The 20,154-nt window shown below is 40.3% G+C and overlaps 1 protein-coding gene and 1 long non-coding RNA gene across 2 annotated transcripts; both read left to right on the forward strand.

Annotated features, from left to right (window-relative positions):
- The first annotated feature begins 2,208 nt into the window (after positions 1-2,208).
- LOC122128894 lies at positions 2,209-7,764 on the forward strand. Its single transcript, XR_006151679.1, has 3 exons — positions 2,209-2,435; positions 5,800-6,101; positions 7,639-7,764. It is a non-coding gene; the product is annotated as an uncharacterized LOC122128894 (long non-coding RNA).
- A 557-nt stretch (positions 7,765-8,321) lies between these two features.
- LOC116219724 (zinc finger protein 160-like) lies at positions 8,322-19,249 on the forward strand (the record flags this gene model as incomplete). The annotated part of the gene is made up of 2 exons (XM_031563464.2): positions 8,322-9,839; positions 18,783-19,249. Coding segments are annotated over 2 exons (1,908 nt in total), but the record flags the coding sequence as incomplete, so codon positions are not given.
- Positions 19,250-20,154: the final 905 nt, after the last annotated feature.

Raw genomic sequence — 20,154 nt, forward strand, 5'->3', positions numbered from 1 at the left:
AACAATTACCTACAATAAAGATGAACCATTATATACAACCCGAATGTATATGATATATACAAGATGAATGTTATGAATCAGATGAAGATATGTTCCTTGCCGCCGTGCCGTAACGGTGAACATTCTATTTATCCGTATCAACCGTAACTTGTTGATTAACGGTAACAGATTGAAACATGACATGACAGTGAATAATTACCACACTACATAAACTTGATATCCATTGATATGAAACAGATTAGATAACTAACACACATATACACAAACACTCACATTCTCAGTGACGCACGGCAATGATGAAGTGTAATGGCTTATATAGTGGAGATGAGGGGGAGCCTTGAAACCGGTTTGAAGTGATCAAAAGGTCCGTAAATTTCCACTGTGCACGAGCCCTACGGAACTCTGGGATCAAATGATAGGATGACCTCTCTATGGACCCCAGGTCCCGTGAGTGGCCCACACAGTGGGGTGCACAGCTGGATGCAACTGGTGGAGGCAGCATTTTTAACACTATGGCCTATGGCAAGAACCATGCACACTGCTCATAAATCCAGTGGTGACAAAGCCCCAAGTAAGCAGTTGGCTACAAAAGTGTTCCAGCCACTGATGGCATGAAGAAGCCTCACTGTTACAGGCCCACTTGTGAAGTTCCCTTTTTCTGTCACCTCTTAGTATGGAAGATGGGCCAATGCCACACACACACACACACACACATACACGCCATCGCTTGTAATGTAATGTGGATGGGTTAGTGGCTAATGCCAGAGGCTTGTAATGTAATGTGGATGGGTTAGTTGCTAATGCCAGAGGCTTGTAATGTAATGTGGATGGGTTAGTGGCTAATGCCAGAGGCTTGTAATGTAATGTGGATGGGTTAGTGGCCAAAGGCTTGTAATGTAATGTGGATGGGTTAGTGGTCAAAGGCTTGTAATGTAATGTGGATGGGTTAGTGGACAGTTCTAAAGGCTTGTAATGTAATGTGGATGGGTTAGTGGACAGTTCTAAAGGCTTGTAATGTAATGTGGATGGGTTAGTGGCCAAAGGCTTGTAATGTTATGTGGATGGGGTAGTGGCCAAAGGCTTGTAATGTAATGTGGATGGGTTAGTGGTCAAAGGCTTATAATGTATTGTGGATGAGTTAGTGGTCAAAGGCTTGTAATGTAATGTGGAAGGGTTAGTGGACAGTTCTAAAGGCTTGTAATGCAATACAGATGGGTTAGTGGCTAATGCCAAAGGCTTGTAATGTAATATGGATGGGTTAGTGGTCAGTTCCAAAAGCTTGTAATATAATGTGGATGGGTTAGTGGCCAAAGGCTTGTAATGTAATGTGGATGGGTTAGTGGACAGTTCCAAAAGCTTGTAATATAATGTGGATGGGTTAGTGGCTAATGCCAAAGGCTTGTAATGTAATGTGGATGGGTTAGTGGCTAATGCCAAAGGCTTGTAATGTAATGTGGATGGGTTAGTGGTCAAAGGCTTGTAATGTAATGTGGAAGGGTTAGTGGACAGTTCTAAAGGCTTGTAATGTAATGTGGATGGGTTAGTGGCCAAAGGCTTGTAATGTAATGTGGAAGGGTTAGTGGACAGTTCTAAAGGCTTGTAATGTTATGTGGATGGGGTAGTGGCCAAAGGCTTGTAATGTAATGTGGATGGGTTAGTGGCCAAAGGCTTGTAATGTACTCTGGATGGGTTAGTGGACAGTTCCAAAGGCTTGTAATGTAATGTGGATGGATTAGTGTTCATTTCTTTATCGGTTATTTGCAAGATATTTCTCTGCTTTGATGTAGTTTGACGTAGTTTTCTGCTTCATTGCTCTTTTTATCCTGATAATAGTAACCTTATGAGGACACTGTGTACCCACTACGCTGTTCTACAACCAATACTCTAAATGCTGGCTCTCTCCATTAGTATCTACTATTCATATTGTGTATTGCATGTATATTCATCCTTCCTTCAGTAAAAAGACTCAAGACCATTTCAGTTGTTATATCAATACATTTGAATTTAATTTCATGAAATTACAATATTTGCAGATGCAATATAGCATACACTGCATTTATGTAGGCTAGCTGGCAGTACAATTGGTATGTGTTGTGCAAAACGTAGAAACGTTGGCCAAACCAACATTTTATTTTGACACTCTTAACCGCCTTCAATGTTTCTTATTGTCGCCAGCTCAAGGGAACTTTAATCACAAACAACATGCTCCGAACCCGAGAACAAAACACACAGAAGTTTACGGTGTTTAGAGTAGAAAGGGCTCCTATTAATGCGTTCTAGGCTGGATTATATTTCTTTAAAATACTCATGTAACTGTCCGTCTAAAAGAAAACGAGGACGGCTGCAGAAGAAGTCCGACAATGAGCATTATGAGGCTATGACCCCGACCGACCGACGCCTAATAAGTTTCTGTGTAGCTCCCATTTTCTATCTAGGTAAGTCGAGTAGCCTTGTGATGCCAAATGTATATATGCCATAACTCTGAGGCTGCGTCAGGGGCTCGTATGCGCCTAACGATAGATGATAACTCACGTAAATAAAACGTGTCGATGTATGGCGTTTTTATTCTTTTATATAGGCTACAGCTTGGTTTTTCAATCTGAGAGCATCTTTGTTCATATCACGTCATGATTTTGTATTGGTTGGTGAATTATGGTAACGTTATTTCATATCAATCAGAGAGAGAGAGAGAGAGAGAGTGAGATAGCGAGAGCGAGCAGAAGTCTGTAAGCAGAAGCAACAAGTGGGCGAGTGCGAGAACTTCAACTGAAACACCGGACATATCTGCAAGCAACAGTGTATTTGAGTGCAGACAACCCGTTTTGAGCAGGAGCAGAGTGGTTTTACACGCAAGCAGGGGCTATTTGAGAGAAAGGGCAGCTTTTGATGAAAAAAACATTACAAAATCGGAAGATGAAATGATCCTGTACAGATGTCTGATTTGGGCTGGATGTCAGTTTAAGTTAACAATAGCAAGTTGACAACAACTACCTTAGCCCGTCAGATAGTAACTTTATTCATTGATAATCCTGTCACTTCTTGCCGTCGTATTAACGTTTCGTCACTTTATCCAGTTTCAATCGGTTGATCACCTTAGATGAAAGCTTTAGAGTTTTACATTCTGTGCCATATATGTACTTCAGTTTTGCTGGAAGCACTCTAATGTTGAACCGGTCTGGAGTCTTAAATGAACGTGATAACTCGAATAGTTACTGCAGTGTACAAAACTACTGAAAAAATAACAAAGTACACAAAAAAAGACAATTACATTAACATAAGTAAATGTAATTCATTACTTTCCACCTCTGGCTTGTACAGATGTCTGATTTGGCTAGGATGGTGATTACATTAAGCCCGTACAGATGTCTGATTTGGGTAGGATGGTGATTACATTAAAACCCGTACAGATGTCTGATTTGTTCAAATATTGCTTTTTGTAAAATGTTCCTATTTTTCTCACTTTAAAAAAAACTTTTTTCTGACTTGTGTGATATTGTACAGACCATCCATTTGTCCCTGGTTATCTTTTGTCAGATGTTAGGGTGTTTTTTTTTTCTTTCTTTCTGTCTGTTTGTGTCTTTGTGGTGTTTGGGCATTGTGCTAATATTTTACTTGCATTGCAGAAATGTCCTGCTGGGTTTCCATTGCAAAAGACAGCTGAGGTCTACAATGTCAGAATTTACTGAACCATCACAACTACTCATGTCAGTGAAGAATATAAAAGAAGAAGAATCTGATAATTTCCTTCAAGAGGAGTATCTGTTTGAAATTCAGACAGTGGAAGAAACGCCTGAACTGGAACATGACTGTAAGACTGAGACGCACACATCACCAACCTTGAACTGCAAAGAAGAAAATTCTTCTCTGATGGAAATTAAAGAGTAACCCGATTTAAGAGAATATGGTGATGACGATTCTTCTACAAGTAAGTTGCTGAATAGTTGGTTAAGTACAATTCAGATGGAATGAATTCCAATGTTTCGTTTACATTTGCTAAACACTGAATGGTTAGCGAATGGTTTGACTTGTGCTTCACTTAGCAAAATGTGAGTCTTATGGAGAGAATAGAGATACTATGGGGATACCTCAATCATGGAAACCTATCTTCAGTCTGTTACATTTGAAAGAGAGAAAGTGTTTCATGACTGTTAGACTGAGACGCACATGTCACCAACCTTGACCTGCAAAGAAGGTAAAATATAAAGTAAAGTATATGGACACTATCTGCAGTCTGTTTCATTGTGAAGAGATACTATGGAAAAACCCTAGTCATGAGGACACGGTTTAGTATCTTCTATTTATATTGTGTATTTCATGTTAATTCCTCCTTCCTTCTGATACTCAAGACCATTTCAGTTGCTATATAAATAAAATTGAATTGAATTTAATGAAATTACAATATTTGCAGATGCAATATAGCATACACTGCATTTATGTAGGCTAGCTGGCAGTACAATTGGTATGTGTTGTGCAAAACGTAGAAACGTTAGCCAAACCAACATTTTATACTGAACTTTGTGTTGGACTTTTATTTTGACACTCTTAACCGCCTTCAACGTCTCTTATTGTCGCCAGCTCCCAGGAACATTCATCACAAACAACGTGCTTGGAACCCGGGAACAAAACACACAGATGTTTGCGGTGGTTAGAGTAGAAAGGGTTCCTAATAAGGCATTCGATGCTGGATTATAGTTGTTTAAAATCCTAATACAGCTGTTGTCCGTCTAAAATAAACCTTAGACGGCTGCAGAATATGCCTGACACTGAGCATTATGAGGCTATGACCCCGACTGACCGACGCCTAACATAAGTTTATCTGGAGCTCCCGTTTTCTAGGTAAGCCGAGTAGCCGTGTGATGCCAATAAGCCTATATATGCCATAACTCTGGCATATCTGGTGTGTGTAAAGTTTGCGATAGGGGCTCATATGCCTCTCCCTTGTACGTCGCTTTGGACAAAATTGTCTGCTAAATGACTAAATGTAAATATGCGCCTAACAATAGTTGATTAACTCACTTAAATAAAATTGTCGATGTATGAAGTTTTTATCCTTTAATATAGAGCGTGGTCTCGCAATCTGAGAGCATTTTCGTTCATTTCACGTCATGAGTTTGTATTGGTTGGTGAATTTAGGTAAGGTTATTTCATAACAATTAGAGAGAGAGAGCGCGCTAACCCGATAGTGAGCAGAAGTCTGTGAGCAGAAGCAGCCCGAGTGCACAAGAACTTAAACTGAAACACAGGACATTTCTGCAAGCAACAGTGTATTTGAGTCCAAGAAGTTAAACTGAAACACAGGACATCTCTGCAAGCAACAGTGTATTTGAGTGCAAGAAGTTAAACTAAAACACAGGACATCTCTGCAAGCAACAGTGTATTTGAGTGCAGACAAACAGTTTTGAGCAGGAACAGAGCGATTTTGCACGCAAGCAGGGGCTATTGGAGAGAAAGGGCAGCTTTTGATGAAAAAACATGACAAAATCTGAACCTGAAATAAACCTGTACTGATGTATGATTTGGGTAGGATGGTGATTACATTAAGCATGTACAGATGTCTGATTTGGGTAGGAGGATGACTACATTAAGCCAATACGGATTTGTTCATATATGCTTTTTGTAAAATGTTTATTTTTTTCTCACTTTAAAAATCTTTTTCTGACTTATTGTACAGACCATCTATTTGTCCCAGTTTATATTTTGTCAGATGTTAGGTTTTTTTTGTTTTTTGTTTTTGTCTTTGTGTCTGTTTGTGTTTCTGTGGTCTTTGGGCATGTTGCTAAACTTTTACTTGTATTACAGAAATGTCCTGCTGGGTTTCCATTGCAAAAGACAGCTGAGGTCTACAATGTCAGGATCTACTGAACCATCACAACTACTCATGTCAGTGAAGAATATAAAAGAAGAAGAATCTGATCATTTCCTACAAGAGGAGTATTTGTTTGAAATTCAGACAGTGGAAGAAAAGCCTGAACTGGATCATGACTGTAAGACTGAGATGCACACATCACCAACCTTGAGCTGCAAAGAAGAAAATTCTTCTCTGATCGATATTAAAGAGGAACCAGATTTAAGAGAATGTGGTGATGACGATTCTTCTACAAGTAAGTTGCTGAATAGTTGGTTAAGTAGAATTCAGATCTAATTCATTGCCATGTTTCGTTAACATTTACTAAACACTGAATGGTTAGCAAATGGTTTTACTTGTGCTTTACTCAAGAATGTTAGTGGCATACTGGGTTAGGTACAGCCTGATTTTGCGGATGTTGTATAGCGCAAAGCGGCACGACCTGGAGACAGAGGCGATGTGGGCCGTGAATATCAGTTGGTCATCAATAATGACCCCGAGGTTTCTTGCTGCTTTGGATGGAACAAGAGATAAAGAGTCGATATTGATATTGAGTATATGTAAAACACGTAGCGAGAACAGTTTACAGCCCTAACTAAATTAAACTAAAGTTTTTTTTTTTTTAAATGGTCCCGCTGCAATTAATACGCCGACGTCAATCAAAATCTATTGTCTATAAAGGAAAGCAATGCCATAAATCAGGGGTAAAAAAAAATGTATCTCCCATTCATCACGTCCATTCGCCCCACCTTTCACGTCTCTGCGCCCCACACTTTGAGAAACGCCTACTCTTCCATCTAACTGACTGCAGGCACGCACGTAGTCTATTCCCCTGGTCCCTTGCTGTTTTCATAAATATACTCTGTTTCATTGTAAATACCCGTCTGAGACGTTACGTCCCGTGACAGCAGGGGAGCACTGGAGGCACTGCTAAGACACCGATGACCAATGACCAGATCAGACATAGCACTGCTAATACACCGATGGCCAATGACCAGATCAGTCGGAGCACTGCAAATAGCTTCATGTTGAGGATGATTTGAATTGGAAAAAACTTTTGCATTTTGTCAATGTTTTTTAAGTTGGAGTACTGCCAAGAATGAAGCTATTATTATTGATATGAATTGCATACGTTCTTGTGGGGTAAATAATTGGGATTCTGGTGTAAATGATAATGTTTTCTGTGTACTTACAAAAAAAAGTTGGTTACGTTTCGTGATTTTTATTTAATTCCATAGTTCTTTTAAGTGGTATATAGGTCTGATATTATACTTACACTATCTTTATATCAGTATTACAGACACACACGCTTACGTGAATAATCACATATGCATACAGTATAAACAAGCTTTAAGGCAGATTGGAAGCCTCCTTCAGTTTACCAGCCCAGGTGCAGCTTCCCTCTCCTTCCCCATCACTTCTCAGTTCACACCCCCAGCCCCCTACTACACTCCACTGTGGAGTCTGCAGGCTGCACGCCCACGCCAGGACCACCAGAAGTGTAAATGGTGCTTATAAACATGTAATTACTGCCCATAACCCTTTGTGATGCTAGTTTGCATTCTAAGAGCTCCTACAGCTGATTGGCTAGGTTTGAATCCAGGAAGCTAATTGGTCAGACAGAAGAAGCAATATATTAACACCACAGCGTGGAGTCAGATTACTGAACTCATCTTTTTAAGGCTGGCACTGGGATGCTCTGGAAGTATACTGTATTTGTTATTCACCAGCAGTTCAACTATACTGTAGTTCTTTCTTTGCAGATTTTCACAGATTTTCTTTTTCCAAAACAGAACTAAAGTCAAGAATGTCTGGATTTACTGAACCTTCACAACTGCCGACTTCAGTGAAGAAGGAGATAAAAGAAGAAGAATTTGATGCTTTCCTACAAGAGAGTCTGTCTACATTTAAGACAGTGGAAGAAAAGCCTGGACTGGAAAATGAAAGGAAGGCCGAAATGTCCAAGTCACCCACCATGACCTTGAAAGAAGAAAACTATTCACCAATGGAAATTAAAGATGAAGAAGAATTTGATTCAAGAGAATATGGTGACTTCGACTCTTCACCTACAAGTAAGTTGCGTGTTTATTGTCATGTGTTGTGTATATTTACAACACTTGAATTTTAGAGAATGCCTAACTCCTGCTTCACACTTTGAGACCTATTTAATGAACAGAAATACTGTGGGTTTATTTTAGTCATGTGATAATATCTGCAGTCTGTTACATTCAAATGAGAGAGAGTTTCTGCCATCATTTTTTCTCCGGTTCTGTACTTCATGTTTGTTTATCTCTGTTCTCATTTACATTTAGTCTCTAGGCAGACACTTTTTTCCTTAGTCACAATTCAAGTGACATTCAATTATATTAAATAACCAATATATAAAAAACATAAAAAATATATGTACCAGTATTGTAGAAATAACATACCAGATAGAGGAGAAGAGAGAATATATTGTTGAATTTTGTATTCTTATAATATTCTAGGAGACATTCAAAGGATCCAATCTAACAAGAAAGGGAATACTGAGGGGAAAAGAAACAAAGAGACACGTCATGAAAGCCCCCAGCGCAGAAAGACTTCATACCAGGAAATACTTCAGCGACTAGACACCAAGGAGAAACAACATGAATGCTCCCAGTGTTACAAAACATTTGCTAGACGTTCTGATCTTGTAATTCATCAAATAATTCACACAGGAGAAAATCCCCATCAGTGCGGTACATGTGGGAAGGCCTTCAGCAAAGTGTGTCATCTCAAGACACACCAGAAGATCCATACTGGGGAAAAGCTATATAAGTGCACTACATGTGGGAAGGTCTTTAAACAATTGTCTAATCTCAAGGGACACCAGATGATCCATACTGGGGAAAAGCCACACCAGTGCAGTACATGTAGGAAGGCCTTTCGTCATATGTCTGCTCTCAAGGTACACCAGAGGATCCATACTGGGGAAAAGCCCCATCAGTGCAGTACATGTGGGAAGGCCTTCAGGCAAATTACACTTCTCAAAACACACCAGAGGATCCATACTGGGGAAAATCCCCACCAGTGCAGTACATGTGGGAAGGCCTTAAGTTGCATGTCTGCTCTCAAGAGACACCAGATGATCCATACTGGGGAAAAGCCCCATCAGTGCACTACATGTGGGAAGGCCTTCAGGCAAATTACACTTCTCAAAACACACCAGAGGATCCATACTGGGGAAAATCCCCACCAGTGCAGTACATGTGGGAAGGCCTTTAGTTGCATGTCTGCTCTCAAGACACACCAGATGATCCACACTGGGGAAAAGCCACACCAGTGCAGTACATGTGGGAAGGCTTTTAGTCACATGTATCATCTCAAGACACACCAGATGGTCCATACTGGGGAAAAGCCACACCAGTGCAGTACATGTGGGAAGGCCTATAGTCACATGTGTCATCTCAAGACACACCAGATGATCCATACTGGGGAAAAGCCACACCAGTGCAGTACATGTGGGAAGGCCTTTAGTCGCATGTATCATCTCAAGAAACACCAGATGATCCATACTGGGGAAAATCCCCACCAGTGCAGTACATGTGGGAAGGCCTTAAGTTGCATGTCTTCTCTCAAGACACACCAGATGATCCATACTGGGGAAAAACCACACCAGTGCAGTACATGTGGGAAGGCCTTTACTAAAATGTTTCAGCTCAAGTTACACCAGATGATCCATACTGGGGAAATGCCACACCAGTGCAGTACATGTGGGAAGGCCTTTAATCAATTGTGTCACCTCAAGAAACACCAGAAAGTCCATACTGGGGGAAAGCCGTATCGGTGTACTACATGTGGAAAGTATTTCAGGAGTAGCTCTGACCTCAACAAACATCAGATTACACATACCAGAGAAAAGCCACATCAGTGTTCTCAATGTGGAAAGGCCTTTAGCCATATGTCTGTTCTCAAGAGACACCAGAGGATCCATACTGGGGAAAAGCCCCATCAGTGTTGTCAGTGTGGAAAGGCCTTTAGCCGAATATCTATTCTCAAGAGGCATCAGAGGATCCATTCCAATGATGTGCTGCCCTGATAATACATGATGGAGTATCTCTTACTGAAATATTTCTTGATTAGCTGAGTTTTAAACAACAACAACAAGTATTTTTTATCATATTTGAAACGTATGTTAGTGTACAGATTGAAACACAAATTGTTAGGGTACATGAATTGAATAAATACAAAAACTTGAAGTGAGTTTTTTTTTTCAAGTATGTTTGTGTGGGGGGGATTTATGTATGTGTGTGGGGGTGTACAATATATAATCGACAAGCCGTAATTAGCGCCTGTACAAAAAAAGTGTTTGTGCAAGCTTCCTTGACTCACGACCTAAACGGCACCTCATATGAAGGTTGTGGGCTCATCAACAGTTCATAGATGTGTTAGTTTCAGAGATGGGGGAGGGGGGAACTAAATGTCTCTCCCAGTGGCATAACTAAAGGGATGCAGCAGGTGCAGTCGCACCTGGGCCCGTGAGACAGAAGTCTGACAGAAGTCTGACAGAAGTCTAAGATCCTAATTTTCACTGCTTAAATATGCTTGCGTTCAGAAATGAACTGGTATTACACTGTGGCAAGTTTCTAATGCTATATATAAACTATAAAAGGCAAACGTATATCTGTTAACGTCGGTATTATTTGTGGGGAAAAATAGTAGCAATTAATGACAAAATGATATGCTTATCCTACATACACTATCTAAACTATTAAAAAACTATGCAATTAAATTAATAAGTTCTTATATTCTTTATTATTTTGGTATTTTTAGGTATTTTTGTCATATTCATATTTGCAATGATGATTGCTGGGTAACATGCATGTTGTTGTCCAATGTCAAGTCTCTATTTGATCATGTGACGATACAATACGATATAGCTAGTTAAACAAATTTGAAGGTCAAGACAAGCAAGTGAATTGAGCACAGCACACCTGCAAGCGTTTTAAGCATAGAAGTGGCAGTAGGAAAAAGAACCGGAGAAGGAGGTGGCAAAGCTGCCTAAATTAGATTCTTTTGGCTTTTTAACAAACAGTCCCCAGCCCAAGGGGTCCGCCACGGAGGACCCCATGCTAGCAGCAGTGCAGAAGTTCAGCTGGGATCAGCATCGCTGCCCTGAGTGGTGTGTCAGCATTCTATTATTATTACTTTTAAAAAAAAACATTACGGTAAGAAATGTTCCCGCTGAGAGTCATACAAGACTTTGTTCATTGTGTACACACCCGTCACTTCTGAAATATGTAAGGTTGATTAATTAAACACTATTTATATCGATACCAAACATCTTTGTTTAGCATTTTTTTAGGCGCAGGGGCTGGAAGAAGGGAGCGCTACGATAGTAATTAGCATTCTCTAGGGCCCGTCATAAAAGCCTGCATATGGGCCCGTTGTAACTACCTTACGCCACTGGTCTCTCCATTCCTTATTATTTCTTCTGTTAAACATTCTCATGTTAAATGTGGAAGGGAGTCCGAGGGAACTGTTGTTTTGTTGAGAGAAAAACCCGCAATGAACAGAGGGGACTTCACATGTATGGATTAAGTCATAAAAGGAACTCACTTCCTCAGATATTCAAATTTGCCTCTGTGCAATCTATTTGGCGCCCCTTTCAAATACTATCATCAGAAATTATAATCCATAACAATTATGATAACTACAGTATATTAACCTGTATGAGAAAGAAATTATACAGTTCCAATCTAAAGGCCCAGTCTTGGGTTATGGGAGACATGAATGGCGGGGAACTGACAGAGAATCAGATTATATTAATTCAAATGGGAATACATACATTAATGACACACAGATAATCCAAATGGGAATACATACATTAATCACACACAGATAAATAAAATGGGAATACATACATTGATGACACTGAGATTAATCAAATGGGGATAAATACATTGATGACCCTCAGATTAATCAAAGCAAACTACTTTAGACCACTTGAGAGCAATGCCAGTATTGTAAACAGAAATGGCAAACAGTTACTGCAGCTCTGTAAAAGCCTGGGTCTGTTCATTCCTTATGGTCGAAGGAAAGGTGACTCTCTGGGTAGATTCACCCACTGCTCCCATCTCAGCAGTAATGTAGTAGCTTATGCAGTCACAGATCCCAGTCATATCATCCTCTGAGATCCTGCTCAATAACCATTCAATAAATGAAACAAACTAGAATTACACAAATATAAATATAAACTACAAAAAAATAAACACATTTTCTGGATACCTCTGTACAGTGCCCTAGTGAATATGAGCAAAACAGGCTATAAAAAATATGTCTTTGCTGTTTATCCTCTTGGTCTTTCACTCAAAATATTCACAAAAATCTTACCTTTTCATTAAAGTAAAATTATTGAAAGAAAAAAAAAACTGTTGACATTAAATAAATATTTTCCCTAAAACATGTGTGCCACAATTATTGGCACCCCTAGAAAAATCTTATAATTAAAATCTAACTGAAGTATATTTCCAGTCATGTTTTACATTTTTAAGTTCACCTGTTTGATAAGGAACTCTTAAGAGGTCAACCATGACTTCCTGTTCCACTGGCGTACAAATATGAGGTGACACAGGCCAAATTCCATTAGTCATTCATCACTATGGGAAAGACCCAAGAACACAGTGACGATGTGCAACGGAAAGTTTTGGAGCTGCACAAATCAAGAAATGGGCACAAGAAAATCTCTAAAGAGTTGAAAATACCCATTTCCACTATCATGGAAATAATTAAAGCGACAGAAGATGTTAAGAATCAGCCTGGAAGAGGACGTGTGTGTACATTGACCCCACGCACCGTGAGGAGGATGGTTTGACTGGAAAAAGAATCTCCAAGGATCACAGCTGGAGAATTGTAGAGGTGAGTTGAGTCTTGGGGTCAGAAAGTCTCCAAAACTACCATCAGACGCCACCTACATCACCACAAGTTGTTTTGGAGGGTTGCCAGAAAAAAGCCTCTGCTGTCAATCAACTACAAACTAAAGCGCCTACAGTTTGCCAAATGTAAGTCAGACTTTCAATGGGGCCGAGTTATATGGTCAGATGAGACCAAAATAAAGCTTTTTGGCAACAAACATCAAAGGTGGGTTTGGCGTAGACAGAAAGATAGCCATACAGAAAAGACCCCCATACCCAATAAGAAGTATGGTGGCGGATCTTTGATGTTGTGGGGCTGTTTTTCTTCCAAAGGCCCTGGACATCTTGTTAGGATACATGGTATCATGGACTCCATCAAATAGCAGCAGATTTTAAATGAAAACCTAACAGCCCCGTCCAATAAGCTTGAAATGGGCTGTGGTTGGACCTTCCAGCAGGTCAATGATCCGAAGCACACCTCAAAATCAACACAAAAATGGTTCACTGACCGCAGAATAAAGGTTTTGCCATGGCCATCACAGTCCCCCGACCTAAACCCCATAGAAAATCTGTGGGATGAGCTGAAGCAGAGTCTACAAACGTTGACCTCAGAATCTGAAGGATCTGGAGAGATACTGCTTGTAGGAATGGTCTGTAATGTAATGTGGATGGGTTAGTGCTCCTTTCTTTATCGGTTATTTGCAAGATATTTCTCTGCTTTGATGTAGTTTGACGTAGTCCTCTGCTTCATTGCTCTTTTTATCCTGATAATATTAACCTTATGAGGACATAGTGTACGACATAGTGCACCAATACTTTGAATGCTGGCTCTCTCCATTAGTATTTACTATTCATTTTGTGTATTTTATGTATATTCCTCCTTCCTTCTGTAAAGAGACTCAAGACAATTTCAGTTGCTATATGAATTAAATTGAATTTAATTTAATGAAATTACAATATTTTGCAAATGCAATATAGCATACACTGTATTTATCTTTGCTAGCTAGCATTACAAAGGGCATATGTTGTGCAAGACGTAGAAACCTGAGCCAAACCAAAATATTAAACAGACTTTTATTTTGACACTCTTCACCGGTTTTAATGTCGCTTATTGTCGCCAGCTCCAAGGAACTTGCATCGCAGAGAACGTGTTGTGAACACGGGAACAAGACGCAGAGATGATTACGGTGGTTTGAGTAGAAATGGTTCTTATTAATGCTGGATCTAGGCTGGATAATAGTTCTTTAAAATCCTAATGTAGCTGTTGCCCGTCTAAAAGGAACCGAAGACGGCTGCAAAAGAGGTCCGACAGTGAACATTATGACGAGGCTTTGAGTCCGACTGACCGCCTAACATTAGTTTCCTTGGAGCTCCCGTGTTCTAGGTAAGTCGAGTAGCCTTGTGATACCAAATGAATGCCATTACTCGGACATATCTGGTGTGTGTACAGTTTGCTATAGGGGCTCATATGCGCCTAACGATAGCTGAATACCTCACGTAAACAAACTTGTCGATGTATGAAGTTTTTATCCTTTAATATAGAGCGTGGTCTTTAAATCTGAGAGCATTTGCATTCATTTAACGTTGTTATTCTGTATTGGTTGGTGAATTTAGCTAAAGTAATTTCATAACAATCAGAGAGAGAGAGAGAGAGAAAGCGAGAGCGAGCAGAAGTCTGTGAGCAGAAGCAGCCCGAGTGCGAGGACAAGAACTTAAACTGAAACACCGGACATTTCTGCAAGCAACAGTGTATTTGAGTGCAGCCAAACCGTTTTGAGCAGGAGCAGAGCGATTTCGCAAGCCAGCAGGGGCGATTTGAGAGAAAGGGCAGCCTTTTATGAAAAACTCTACACAATCTGAATCTGAAATGATCCTGTACAGATGTCTGATTTGGGTAGGATGGTGATTACATTAAGCCCGTACAGATGTATGATTTGGGTAGGATGGTGATTACATTAATCCCGTACAGATGTCTGATTTGGGTAGGATGGTGATTACATTAAGCATGTACAGATGTTTGATTTGGTTAGGAGGATGACTACATTAAGCTCGTACAGATGTTTGATTTGGTTAGGAGGATGACTACATTAGATGCTTTTGTAAAATGTTTCTCTTTTTCTGACTTTAAAGAAACTTTTGTCTGATTTGTGTGATATTGTACTGACCATCCATTTGTCCCCGGTTATCTTTTGTCTGATGTTACGGTGTTTTGTCTGTGTCTTTCTGTCTATTTGTGTCTTTGTGGTGTTTGGGTATGTTGCTAATATTTTACTTTCTATGCAGAAATGTCCTGCTGGCTTTCCATTGCAAAATAGCTGAGGTCTACAATGTCAGAATCTACTGAACCATCACAACTACTCATGTCAGTGAAGAATATAAAAGAAGAAGAATATGATTATATCCCATCTGAGTATTTGTTTGAAATTCAGACAGTGGAAGAAAAGCTGGAACATGACTGTAAGACTGAGATGCACACATCACCAACCTTGACCTGCAAAGAAGAAAATGATTCACTGATGGAAATTAAAGAGGAAGAAGAATCTGATAATTTCCTTCAAGAGTATCTGTTTGAAATTCAAACAGTGGAAGAAAAGCCTGAACTGGAACATGACTGTAAGACTGAGACGCACACATCACCAACCTTGACCTGCAAAGAAGAAAATTCTTCTCTGATGGAAATTAAAGAGGAACCAGATGTAAGAGAATGTGGTGATGACGATTCTTCTACAAGTAAGTTGCTGAATAGTAGAAGTAAGATCTAATGTATTCCAATGTTTCGTTTACATTTACTTAACACTGTATGGTTAGCGAATGATTTTACTTGTGCTTTACTTAATAAAATGTGAGTCTCGTGGAGAGAATAGATATACTATGGGGATACCTCAATCGTGGAAACCTATCTACAGTCTGTTACATTTGAAAGCCAGAAAGTGTTTCATGACTGTAAGACTGAAACGCACACATGCATGTATAAGGGGCCATTTAGGACTTAACTATTGAGACACACTCACACTCACTACTGAGACACTCTGACACATACTAATGAAACACTCTTACATGCACTATTGAGACACTCTCACACTCACTACTGAAACACTCACACATACATGCATACTCTGTAAACCTATGCACGCTCATATATAAAACATTATACATACTCATCTGAAACACTCACACATGAGAAACACACATGCATACATATATATACTTCTGTGTCATATACACATACATATGAAATGCTTACATGCATACAAGGTAAACATTTATACGTATCTATTTGAAACACTCATGCATGCACATATGAAAAGGTTGTATATATATATTGTTGAACACTTATACATTCATAACTGAATCTCTTGCATATGATTACAAAGATATAAAAAGTTTAGATACATGTGCAAGTGTTTCACATATATTTGTATAAATGTTTCAAATGTGTATGTATACGTTTTTCAGTTATATGTATGTATGCTCTAACATGAGGATGTGCAAGCGTTTCACATGTATTCATACAAGTAATTTCAGAAGTGACCGTGAGAGCGTTTCAATAGTGAATGTAAGAGCGTTTCAGTAGTATGAATTTATAAAATTTCACTAGCATACGGAAGGTACTTCGGTAACACCGAAAGGCAGAAGCAAAGAGTGCAGGTTTTGAACAGCGACAGAGCGCCAATCTTAGCCAACGCCAACGGTAAACGGTATGGCAGCGGACAATAGGCTTGTGACAGCTGAGGCTGTATCCCTACTGAGGAACTTGCTTCAGTGACCTACGCTGATTTACTCGATATCTAACTCTGTAGATACACCTTCGAATGCAGCAGTTGCATTCTGAAATAAGGTCTCTCTACGAACCTGGGTCTAGCAGCATGTAACGCGCACCTGCTCCAAACAACGGAAATATGAAAAGATACTTACAGCCCTGTGTGAACTGTAGGCCTGGGTGTCACCTGATCTGAAAGCGATATTGCGTGCCTTCAGCAAAAGGCGGACCTCCCTGTTCATACATGGCTTCTGATTAGGGAAGGTGGTGATTTGTTTGAGGTTGGTGACACTGTTGATGTTGGTGTTGATAAAGTCCAGTACAGAGGAGGCATAGGCGTTGATGTCCGTGTGGGAGTCCAGTGTGGCCTGGGTGGCAAACACACTCCAGTCTGTGTGTCCAAACCGGTGCTGTAGTGCAGAGTCTGCTCCCTCTGGCCACACTTTAACTGTCCTCACTGTGGGTTTCACACATTTGATGAGTGGTGTGTATTTTGGGGGAAGAAACAAAGAGAGGTGGTCAGACTGTGCTAGGTAGGGGAGGGGGGCAGCTTTGTAAGCATCAGCCATGTTGGTATAGACATGGTCCAAAGTCTTGTCTCCTCCCGTGGGGCAGGAGACATGTTGGTAAAATTTGGGGAGTACAGTCTTCAGGTTGGAGTGATTAAAGTCACCCGCAACAATAAAGGCTGCCTCCGGATGTAAAGTTTGTTGCTTGCTAATGGCAGCTTGTAGTTCTTTCATTGCCAGCTTAGCATTAGCATCTGGGGGGATACAAGCTGCAGTCACAGCAGTGGATGTAAACTCTGTGGGCAGATAGAACGGTCTACACTTAACCATGAGATACTCAAGGTTAGCTGAGCAGTGACTCTCGATGATCGCAGTGTCCGTACACCAAGCTTTGTTTACATAGCTGCATAGTCCACCCGCCTCTGGTCTTACAGGAGTCCTCTGCTGTTCTATCTGACCGGAGGATGTAGCGTCCCGTTAGCTCGATGTCGCTATCAGGAACGCCGCTGTTGAGCCATGTTTCTGTAAAAATCATGAGTGGTGATCCGCAGCCGCAGTTCATCTATTTTATTTGCCAGAGACCGAACATTGGCGAGGAAAATGCTGGGTAGAGATAGCCGGTGAGGAGTTTGCTTTAGCCTAGCCCTTAGCCCTCCTCGCTTCCCCTGCCTTTGTTTACGGTCTCGCCGCCGCCTGTGAGCACTTCCGGTCGGCGTAGCCGGGTTGGTAGCCACCGCTGTCTTGGAGATCTCTGGAATGAGGGGTATAGGCTGGACTGTTCTGAGTGAACAGACTCTAAATGAATAGGCAAAAAACTACTATTTTGCAGATTCTGGATAGACGCTGAGCCTCGTGTTGTATGCGCCGCCATCTTGGTTCTACTCTACTATATCAGTCAAATGTGAATACATTCATTTATCACACATAGATAATTTAAATGGGAATACATACAATAATGACATACAGATAAATCAGAGCAAACAGAATTGGCAGTTACTGCAGCTGTGAAAAAAAAATGAAAATATAAAATACACAGTTCTGTATTTAAAAACCTCTACTGCGAAAATAAATGACCTGCTCAAGAACCATTGATTGATGAATTACATTGATGAATTACAGAAATCAAAGATGAAGAAGAATTTGATTCAAGAGAATATGGTGACCTCAACTCTTCACCTACAGGTAAGTTGCTTGCTTATTGTAGAGGTGTATTGTGTATATTAACAATACTTGAATTTTAGAGAATGGTTAACTCCTGCTTCACAATTTGAGACCTATTCAATGAACTGGAATACTGTGGGTATATTTTAGTCATGGGATAATATTTGCAGTCTGTTACATTCAAAAGACAGAAATTGTCTGCCATCCTTTTTTCTCTAACTCTGTTATTCTGGGAGACTTTTATACTAAGTCAATTCTAATTGATGTGCAATTTTTAGCAAATGGCTAATATATATAAATGGTATAAATATGTCAAAAGATACATGTTTGTGGGTTTTGTAAAAATTACAGAGGAGAGAGAAATAAAAAATATATATATTACAGGAGACGTTCAAAGGATCGAATCTAACAAAAGAGGGAACTCTGAGCAAAAAAGGAAAAAAGAGAGCCGTCATAAACGCACCCAGTGCAGAAAGACTTCATACCAGGAATTACATCAGCGACTGGACACCCGGGAGAAACAACATGAATGCTCCCAGTGTTTCAAAACATTTGCTAGACGTTGCAATCTTGTAATTCATCAAATAATACACACAGTAGAAAAGCCCCATCATTGCAGTACATGTGGGAAGGCCTTTAGGCAATTGTCTACTCTCAAGGCACACCAGAAGATCCATACTGGGGAAAAGCCACACCAGTGCAGTACATGTGGGAAAGCCTTTAGGCAATTGTCTACTCTCAAGAAACACCAGAAGATCCATACTGGGGAAAAGCCACACCAGTGCAGTACATGTGGGAAGGCCTTTAGGCAATTGTCTACTCTCAAGAAACACCAGAAGATCCATACTGGGGAAAAGCCACACCAGTGCAGTACATGTGGGAAGGCCTTTGGGCAATTGTCTACTCTCAAGACACACCAGAGAATCCATACTGGAGAAAAGCCATATCAGTGCTCTACATGTGGGAAGGCCTTTAATCGAATATCTAATCTCTACGTACATCTGAAGATCCATTCTGGGTAAAAGCCATATCAGTGTCGTTCATGTGGAAAGTATACTGTATCAGGAGTAGCTTGGCCCTCACCAGACATCAGATGACACATACTAGAGAATATCCACATCACTGTTCTCAGTGTGGAAAGGCCTGTTGTTAGGTGAAAATTCACGCTCGTTACTTCAGGACTCCGGAGCTGCATATAAGTATATTTATTAGACAAACAACAATTACAATTGGCGCCAGGTGTGGATACAAAAGCACTGCTACGCCTGATGGGTGGCCCCTTCTCAGCTTCCGCTACTCTCACACACACTTTTGGCAAACGCTCCTACTCACCTACATACCCAAAACACGCATCCACGCATCTTTGAGAACCCCTGGACTTTTCAGTTGGATCGACCTTTGTAGTAAATAAATAGGCTTTTTGTTACAATCTACCACGTTGTCTGTCTCTACCGTTTTATATTGCGACCCTCAAGCCGGGCGTAACACTTCTGGCCTAAACATGCTCTTGTACAAATGGCTAAAGGTATAACGAGTGTAACCAGTGTAACGATGGTCAAGCAACGGGGAGACGGAGGCGAATCTGTTGAACTTTCTTTTATTTTCCTTTAGAAAATAAATCAAAACATTGCCATCAGGCTTTGGTGTGAACGTACAGCATCCGATCAAAAGCATAGGCTTCTCTGCTGATTACTTCAGTAATAGAAAATATGTACAAAACTTTTAACTTCCCATACACAGTGGAATGGGCATAACTGTAGCCTAAGTGCACAGAGTTACAGCACTTCATTCAAACCTATTTACATTATGGAGCCACATACCTTTAGAAAATAAATCAAAACATTGCCATCAGGCTTTGGTGTGAACGTACAGCATCTGCACAAGCAAAATATAAAGCGTTACATATAGGCAACATCCATGTCAATATCCTATTGTACACTATCAGCGCTTGCTAGCCAGCAATGCGCCAGACAGAATGTCTGAACACATGGAACGATAGCTAAT

The sequence above is a fragment of the Clupea harengus genome, chromosome 26 (assembly GCF_900700415.2).
Source record: "Clupea harengus chromosome 26, Ch_v2.0.2, whole genome shotgun sequence".
NCBI lineage: Eukaryota > Metazoa > Chordata > Actinopteri > Clupeiformes > Clupeidae > Clupea > Clupea harengus.